Source organism: Cynocephalus volans, chromosome 13 (genome assembly GCF_027409185.1).
Source record: "Cynocephalus volans isolate mCynVol1 chromosome 13, mCynVol1.pri, whole genome shotgun sequence".
In the NCBI taxonomy this organism is placed as follows: Eukaryota; Metazoa; Chordata; class Mammalia; order Dermoptera; family Cynocephalidae; genus Cynocephalus; species Cynocephalus volans.
This window is the reverse complement of record NC_084472.1, coordinates 42,401,355-42,410,545: the sequence shown is the minus strand read 5'-3', so window position 1 is coordinate 42,410,545 and position 9,191 is coordinate 42,401,355. Positions and strand designations below refer to the sequence as shown.

Here is a 9,191-nt window from a genome sequence, read left to right as displayed (position 1 = left end):
AAGGACAGAGTTTTAACCAATCCATATCGTCCCCAGATCGTGTTCATATTTGTAAATAAAATGATATACAAGAGATTGGCCGTCTCTCTCTCCTTTGTCCATCCTGGAGCAGATAAGGCTTTCTTGGACTCAATCCTAGAGTCCTCAAAGTAGTCCCCCCCTCCCCTCCCCCCTTGCGTGCAGTTTCGCGTTCCCAGTTTCAGTTTTCCTCTGTCCACCAAGGTCCCAAAATATCAAATGGAAAATTTCAGAAACGAACAAGGCAGAAATTTGAAGTTGCAGGCTCTTCAGAGCAGTGCGATGAAATCTCGCATGCGCAGCCTGCCTGGCCGGGACGTGAGTCATCCCTTTGTGCTACACGTCCACGCCCTAGATGCTCCCGGGCCACTGCTCACTTAGTAACCATCTCCGTTTTCAGACCGACTGTCGCCACATTGCAGAGCTTGCGTTTAAGTCACACTTCTTTTCCTTCGTAATGGCCACCGAGTGCAAGAGGAGTGATGCGGGCAATTCGCATATGCCAAAGAGAAGCCGTAAAGGGCTTCCTTTACCCGAAAAGGTGAAAAGTCCTGGACTTCATAAGGAAAGGGGAAAATCATATGTGAGGGTTGCAAAGATCTCCCATGAAAGCAAGTCTTCCTTCTGCGAAGCTGTGAAGAAGGAAAGGAAACTTCGTGCCGTCGCACATCCAACTGCGATCCTTTCGGCCTCGCTGCACGATGGCTGCTTGGTTAGGATGGAAATGGCATTCGATTTGCGGGTGGAAGAAACGAAAAGAAACGTGCTCCCTTTGACGGCAACTGGGTTTGCTACTATCTGTGGCTTTATGTATCCACCGGCGTCTTGAAACGTCTATCCTGGACGTCAGGGACACCTGTTCACGGACACAGATGCACACATGCGCGCGCACACGCATAGAGGCAGGTGTGTTTGTGGGATAAAATCCTACAAGTGAAATCGCTCTATCAAAGAATATGAATATATTTTTCATACATGCAAGTTTAGTAGAAGGGATTTGTGGAAATAAATGAAAAAGACGCAAGCAAAAACAAACAGACTGTTTAGAAAACGCTCGCTGTACATATACATAGAAAGCAAGGGAGTCAGAAACCATCGGTCGCATTTGGCAAACTCAAAGGTAGGCGGGGGAGTAGCAAAGTTCTCTATCAAAAAGGAAGGAGGGTTCCGGGTATTTTCGGATTGGAGGTTGTTGACTTGGGGAAGCTGTAAGCAGGCTAACTGGAAGCAGAGCATCTGACGCGATTGGTTTTGAGAGCATATTTGGCTTTCTCTAGTTGGTCTTGACTTGGACACTGGGGCCAAAATTCCCAAGCTGGCATTGCTGACCCGATCCTGACTGGTGTGTGCCAACTGCTGCAGTGGTTGTGATTGGGCTTCCTGGACTGATTGCCGTAGAGGCTGTAGTTTGCTTTTCTGGGCTGGTGGCTCCAGGGGTTGTGGTTTGGCTTCCCGAGCTTCTCTGTGGTTTTTGCCCTTTACCCGTTTATACATTCAGCCTCTCACTCTACAAGTGATATGGATGTGTCTAAGGATACACTTTTAAATATATACATACATTTTAAATTTTACAGGCTTACTTGTATAGCGTTTGTATTAATTTCTACATCTACAAGCAATCTAGGATAATCTGTTCCAACACAGCAGGTTGTTAATGTTTCGAACTATATTAATAGGTCCCAAATTTCACCACATTGTCTTTTATTTTCATCTTCATGGTGGTGAGCATCTTCTCCTGTATTCAAGAGTCGCTTGTTTTGGGGGGTCGGGGAGCCACGTTTTCCTATGGGTTCCCCATTTCTCTCCTAAGTCGTTGGTCTTTTTTCACATTGGTGTGTGGGAGCTCATTGGATATAAAGGAAATTGTATGAGTTGAATGTTCTACGAGTTGTAAATATCTCTCCCAGCTCAATCTTTTGACTTTCTCTTTCATTCCTTTTTATTTTTATGTAGTCCCATTCTTCAGTATTTTAAAATCCCAGGAGTTCCCCTCATCCGTTGGATGTAAATATCAGGCCCCCCATCGGATGTCCGAAACCTCGGACAGTACCATCTATTGCAACATGCTCCTGTCCATGTCTTCCACCCACAAATTTAATGTCTTTTTCATCTTCACTAAACATTGTTGCCTAGACTGTGGCCAAAATCTTTGCAGTTTGAGGTGCGACAGCGAAACCAGCATGAATTTCTTTGAACTTCTTCACAATCTCACAGACACAACATTTGTTCTGACAGTACATCTCAGTAACCTCAGCATATAATTTTTTTCCCTTTCCTTACTAAGTAGAGAACTTTCACCTTTTCGCCTAAAGGAAGCACTTTATGGCTTCTATTTGACATATCCGAATTCCCAGCATGACCGCTCTTGTGCGTTGTGGCCATTATTAAGTAAAATACGGCGACTCGGACGCAAACACCGCGATAGGGTGACAGTTGATTTGATCACCAGGATGGCCTCCCAGTCACGAGCGGGCAGGGAGGGTGTACAGGTGGACACACTGGAAAAAGGAATGCTTACGGTATGGAGCGGGGCCATGTGAGGTTTTGTCACACTCCAGAGAACGGCTCGCAATTTAAAACCTCTGAACGGTTTATTTCTGTAATTGTTCATCTGATATTTTCACACCACATTGGACTGCAGGCAACTGATATTAAGGAGAGGAAAACCACAAATAAGGGAGGACTACAGTATTCATAGATGCGCATAGGTGGCCATGCCATTGGAAGCCATTGTTCCTACGGACATTTGCCTACTTCTACGATGCTAGGACACCAAGCACTGTCGACAACCTCAAGGTGCTGAGGGCACAAAAGTTGGAATTCTAGGCCCAGCAAGATTGAGGACCCTGGTCTGGGCCCTGTCCTAGGAATAAATACAGACAACAAGTTAAGTTGCCCAACCTCTGCTACCCATTGCCTATGCGGCCCAGAAAACCCTCAGTCCCTGAAACGGGATTCAGATATTCCTGGACTGCCGGGCCTCGCTCCAGGCGCAAGGCAGAAACAAACCTAAATCACCTCTGTGAGAGGATACCATCATCCTTCATCTCAGATTATTTCTAAAAATAAAGTCTCAATTACACTGCCTGGCACACATGCCAACTTAAGAACAACACAGAGAAGTATGAGGAATAACAAACAATTGAGACAGATCCATGGGGGACTCAACGTACTGAAACTATCGCAACACTTTCGAAAAACTATTTTAGTTAATACCATTTACGATAGTATCCAGAAGACAAATAGTTATAGAAGTATTCAATAAAAGATGTGTAAGAGCTCTGACCTGACAAGGACACTGAAAGCATTAGAACAGCCCAATCCCATTCATTAATATACTCACAAATCCAAAGCAAACTAGGAGCAAATTGAATCAGTGATACGTAATATTCAAGTTCAGTGTGTCTTAGGACTGAGGCAAGGTTGGTTTAGGGTTAGTGAATCACGTGATACAGTCAGTGTGCCACATTGCAAAATAAAGAAATTAGGTCATCATTTCCAAAAGTGCAGAGAAGTGATTCATAAAATGTACAACCTATCGTTGATATTTTTTAAAAAGTAAAAGGAAAGACAAGGACAGGAAACAAAAACCCCGGACAACGTAGGAATAGAAGACAACTGCCTTGACCTGACAAAACGATCTCTACGAAAAACCTGCAGGAAACATAAGACTGACTAATGAAATGCCAAAAGCTTTCCCTTCAAGATTGGGAAAAAGACAATAATGCCTCTTATCCCCACTTCTACGCAACATCTTATTAACGTTGCTGTGATTTGAATGCTTGTCCCCTCCAAAGGTCACGTGGAAGCTTGATCCCCAATGTAGCAGCGTTGAAGGTGGGGTCTTTAAGAGGTGATTGAATCATGAGGGCTATGCCCTCTTGAGTGAATTAATACCATCACGGATGGATGAGTTGGTGGATGGATGGGTTATCACCCGAGTGGCAGCACCAGCTTTATCAGGAGAGAAAGAAGCATATTAGCTCGCTTTGGTCACCCGCACCCTGTGATAAACTGCATTGCCTCGGGTCACTCGGCACATCCCCATCAAGAAGAAGGCCCTCACCAGACAAGCCCATTGAACCTCGGACTTCCCAGCCTCCAAAACTGGACAAACTAAACTCTGTTTCTCTAGATAGACCCAGTTTCGGGTATTCTCTTGTAAACGACAGAGAACTGACTAACACGGAGGTCCTAAGTAGTAAGATTAGACAAGAAAAACAAATACGTGGTGTAAGAATTTTTAAAAAGAGAGAAGGAAGGGAAGAAAGAATTATCCCTGTCTTTGTGCACGGATAATGGAATTACATGTTGAGAAAAGTTCGAAGGCTTCAAACATAAACTGTGAGGATCAGTAAATGAAGTTGCCAATGTTGCTAAAGTAAGATCAGTGACAAAGGCCGGTTGTAAATCTACAAATCGGTAATAAATATAAAACGAAGTAAAAACCAAGAAACCATTTACAAAGCCCTTTACAGTGCCATGAAAACCTAGAAGAGGAGGAGTGGGTGGGGGGAAGATGAAGTCGTCTCCAAGAACAGCAGTGTGGCATTAGCAAAGGGTTCCAGGTTGTCTGATCAGTTTCCCTTTCCTGGTCCACGTACAGGAAGAATATGGTTCAACAGCAGCCACAGATTTTTAGAAGATGCCCACAAGGCCGCAGCAGTGGTCAGTAGCGAAGTGGTTAATCTTCCTCGCGTAAGAACAGAGCGGAGCACTTAAAACGCAAGACTTACTTGACACTCAGCTTAGCTTCATAATGACTTAGAGTTTGGTCGATTAGTACTTAAAAGTACACACTGTTTACAGCTATTGGTATTTCGATAGATGCGTAAATGTCTGAGCGTTGAAAGTTTAGTAAACTTCAGTTCTTCGGAGCAAAACATCGACGTAATGAAATCTTCAATTTCTCTGGCTTTTTTTCAGCGTCCCAACGCAATTAAGAAGAGCTAAGGCATAGAACAACACTCCTTTAAAAAAGTAGTCAACCACCTTATTAATTAGCTCACACTTACACTAGATACTTTTTAATGTAAAAGACTCACCTAACTTTCGAAAAGCACACCGAAAGACACATGACGATTAATAAAAGTGACTCTGTTTCAGGATTATTTGGCCTGTACACACGAATATGCGAATCAGTCGTGACTTTCCAAAAACCGTTCCTGTGTGTTCATACCAGTTGTGATTTATTTGTCTTTAGTCGTGTGGTCAAACGAAAAACACTGAAGCAGTTCCTTCTCAGAGCTTCCGTGGCTTTCGAGTACTGTAGAGGATCCTTACGCTCAGTTGGGTAAAAACCAAGTAGCGGAGGAATACTGATCGGACATAGCCTCATTCTAGTGGAACATTGAATTTTCTGCTCACTTCAGCCCCACATGTACTAAGATTGGAACGAGACAGAGAAGGTCAGCATGACCCCTGCACAAGCATCACAGGTAAATCTGTGTTTTCCTATCTCTATCTCTTTTTCTACTCTTAATAAAAACTGAATTTCCAAAGTGACATTATTGTTTCAAGGCCAGGCGATCCCAAGTGCAAGCTGCTTCACACTCTGCTGAGGACAAAAGCCATTTTTGAGTCAGCGCCATATCCAAACAGAATTCTAAACGACTCGGTCCTCATCACCTACGGTGGAGCTGAAGACACTGACAAACTCCGTGATTCTAGAAAGGAAAAAGGAGGAAACACTTTTGTTTGGAGTTTGGACAGCTACCATTTTGCAAGCATGGAATCAAATCCCTCTGTACAAGCATCTCTGATAGGCTGTTTACGTTTTTTGTTTGTTTGTTTGTTATTTTAAGAAAGTCGTCAACAAGGTAAAGATCAGTTTAGGATCTGGAGGTCCCTCTGTCCCAAGTCTTTACCTTCCTATTCACTCTGGTCAGTGTGTTCACTGGCTATTCTGATGGCTGAATGTTTACATGACTCTCTCCAGGGATTCTGGAAAGAGGATGAAGGAAAGATTTCTGAGAAATGCTCCCGCCTAGCTTAGGTTAGGGAGGGTATGAAATGCACTGTCCGGCCTATGGATAAGTGGACAATGAAACTGCTGGGTTCTAGGTCTCTGTGTACACCTGTGTGTGTGTGTGTGTGTGTGTGTGTGTGTGTGTGTGTGTGCACGTGGAGTGTTTCTACAGCATTGCGGAATTGACTCTGTACGCTATAAAATGCTAAGAGTGGAATTGCTCGGTCAACGCCTATGTGAATTTTTCTTTTCGCTCGATCTTGTCAATATGCTCTACAAACAGGTGGTAGCAATTAGCGTTTCCACCCACTGCATCGGGGAGTACGTGTTTTCGCACACCTTGCTGCCGGTGTCCGGAACTCCACCCACAGAGGTCACTCCTGATTGAGTCCTGGTAACGCAATCAATCAGTCAAGAGGCGAGGAAGCCCAGGACCAATCACTGCTGGTCATCAGGGCGCGGCTCACAGCCCGGGAGCGGGGCGTGCCGGCTTTATAAGGACGGGAGTCCCGCGCTGAGGCTTCCTTCTACCTCGGACAGCGCTTCGCGGCGGTTCTTCCAGGCGGCGGCTCCGCACCCCCAAGCAAAAGCAGCAGGTCAGCCCGGCGGCGGTCGGCGAGGACCCGCGTGCCCAGGCCGAGCTGCTCGCTGTACTGAGGACAGAGCTGCGGCCCAAGCAGCGACGCCCGCCCAGCTGCGCCGACGAGGCTGCGCCCGGGACGGCCATGGCAGCCGACGGGGCGCTGCACGCCGTGGTCAAGCTGCAGGCGCACCTGGCTGCCCACTCCGATCCCAAGAAGCTGGCGAAATACCTGAAGAAACTCTCCGCCTTGCCAGTGACAGCACACTCCCTGGCGGAGACTGGAGTCCGCAAGACGGTCAAGCGCTTGCGCACACACCAGCACGTGGGCAGCTTGGCCAGGGACTTAGCCGCCCAGTGGAAGAAGTTGCTGGTCGTGGCGCGGGACACCCGGCCTGAACAACTGGCCTTGGAGGAGAGCCGTTCCCGAAAGCGCCCCAGGGAGGAGTTTCCGAAGGAGCCGAAGGTGCAGGGCGCCTGCCCAGAAAGCCACGGAGCCTCCGAGAGCCCATCCGATGGCACGGAGCGCGGACACAGAAAGCACAGGAGACTCTCGCAGCTCCAAACACCTCCCAAGGGGTCTCCCGGTGGCGACAGGAGAGGCGGGAGCACCAAGCGCTACACAGTTGCACTGGCTTCCTCCTCAGACTGGGCGTCTTCCGGCGATGGCCACATCCGCATCCGTCTGTCCCTTGCCGGTCCTCACCAGATGTGCGTGGACCATTGCGTGCCCCCGGAGGAGGAGGGCCCCGAGCCCGCTGTTCTCCGCCAGAAGCCTGGAAAAGGCCACGCTGATGCCCCTCAGGGCAGTCCGGGACTCCGTCAAGAGGGACACCTGGGCAAACCCCGGGGGCAAGGGGCCGTCGTGAGCCCAAGCCCGGCGCAGGTATCTTCCCACAGGCAGAAAGGCCCGGCGGGGGCTGGGGACGACGAGATGTTCCCTGCTGGATTCAGCCAGAAATCCCACAAGGCCTTCTCCCCAGAGGAAGGTCCAAGGGCCATCTCGGGGGACAGTACCAAGGACAAACCGCCCTCTAGGCGGGCCAGGAGAGAGAAGGCATCGGAGCTCGGTTGCGTTCCCTCTCTACCCGCCTTGGACGCTGCTCGGGACAACCACCTAGAGGAGAAGAGGGACAAAGACTCTGACGAACCCAAAGCAGACGAAACAAAGAAGCCAAGCCCAGAAAGCTTAGACACAGGAGAGGGCGCAGGAGGCCTGCTGCCCACGGTGCCAGGCAAGCTTTCCAACAAGCTCAGCACTCGAGAAGGGATACGCAGACCTTCCACCTGGGAGAGCTCCCTCCCTGAAGAGGAGGAGTTGGCAGATATGGAGGCTGACTCTGAGCAGCCTGCTGTGCCCTTTGAGGCATACTCCACCTATGGCCGGCCTTGGAAGGGAAAGGAAAGGACGGTGAAAACTCTGGCCACTACTCTGAGAGTCAAAGACCTTCACGAGACGGACTCTAAACGCACTCGTGAAAATGGGAGCCTGCTTCCCAGACTAGCCAAGGTGCAGGAAAATGAGACAGAGGAGCCGCCACCGCCCGGAGCGCACGTAGCCAAGCTGAAAAGGGTCCCCACCGACGCCCCGCCGGTGCTGCCAGACCTCCCGTTACCCGGGATGCGGGCCAGTGACAGGGCACTGTCTGTCCTTGAACTGATGTCCTCCTTCCCGCCAGAGATACACGCACTCCCTTCCCCCCAGCAAGAAGAAGAGGGTGGATTTCCTACGGGACGCAGAAGGAACTCGAAGATGCCGGTGTACTCGGGCCCCAGGAGCGCCGGCCTGCCTAGAACCGTGACTGCGTGTGAGCGGCGGGTGTGGGCCCTCGGGACCAGCGTCCCTGCTGTCCGGGAAGCGGGGGGAGACCCGTGTCCTGCTCCGGAGCCCGCGTGGAAGGGGTGCACGCCCGATCAGCCAGGTCGCATCATCGAGAAATACAATCCCACACTAGCGAAAGAAACGGGCCACTTATGGAAAAGGCGCTGTCAACGAGACTTTAAGGAAGCCCGGCCGGAGGAGCACGAGTCGTGGCGGGAGATGTACCTGCGGCTCCGGGAGGCCCGAGAGCGGCGGCTCCGGCTGGTGACGATGAAGATCCGCTCTGCACGCGCCGAGAGGCCCAGAGGCCGACAGACACAGATGATCTTCTTCCACTCTGTGCTCGACAAGCCTTGTGAGGTTCCCAGGAGGCAGGAAAAGCCTGCCTCGGGAGGAGCGGCCATCCCCGATAAAGCCGAGGTGCAGCCGGCCCCACGCCCACAGGAGAGCAGCCGGCCCCCCTCCAGCAGCACCGGTGGCCACAGCCGCTTTCACCCGCTCCCTGCGAGGCCCCCCTCCTGCGGCCCCAGCACCAGGAAAGCCGCCGCCAAGAAAGTAGCCCCGCTCATGGCCAAGACGATCCGAGATTACAGGAACACATACTCCCGCCGATGAGCCGAGGACTCGCATTGGACAGAGAACTCGGGGGGCGGTGGGGTGGTTGGGAAGGAATTCAAAGGCGATTCGAGTCGGGGAATGGGACTTGCAAAGGACACTGGCGTCTTTCGTTGGTGGGACCTCCTGGATCTGAATCCTGCAGTTTTCACGCGTTGCACCTGGGACGCTGCCGCCCTGCTTGGTGG

At 50.1% G+C, this 9,191-nt stretch overlaps 1 protein-coding gene and 1 non-coding gene across 2 annotated transcripts; both read left to right on the top strand.

The window, feature by feature from the left end:
- The first annotated feature begins 300 nt into the window (after positions 1 to 300).
- Positions 301 to 9,003, top strand: LOC134361636 (elongin-A-like). Its single transcript, XM_063076652.1, has 3 exons — positions 301 to 336; positions 419 to 533; positions 6,527 to 9,003. The coding sequence occupies exons 1-3, from the start codon at positions 301 to 303 to the stop codon at positions 9,001 to 9,003; spliced, it is 2,628 nt and encodes an 875-aa protein (XP_062932722.1).
- Positions 5,380 to 5,484, top strand: LOC134362274 (U6 spliceosomal RNA). Its single transcript, XR_010021552.1, has one exon. It is a non-coding gene; the product is annotated as a U6 spliceosomal RNA (small nuclear RNA).
- Positions 9,004 to 9,191: the final 188 nt, after the last annotated feature.

What these genes read in the sequence shown, in the direction of transcription:
- LOC134361636 (XM_063076652.1), top strand. Translation starts at nt 301, where the DNA reads ATGAAATCTCGCATGCGCAGCCTGCCTGGCCGGGAC. An exon ending in GCAGCCTGCCTGGCCGGGAC is followed by an intron (nt 337 to 418) that starts GTGAGTCATCCC and finishes CTCCGTTTTCAG; the next exon opens with ACCGACTGTCGCCACATTGC. An exon ending in GCATATGCCAAAGAGAAGCC is followed by an intron (nt 534 to 6,526) that starts GTAAAGGGCTTC and finishes TACCTCGGACAG; the next exon opens with CGCTTCGCGGCGGTTCTTCC.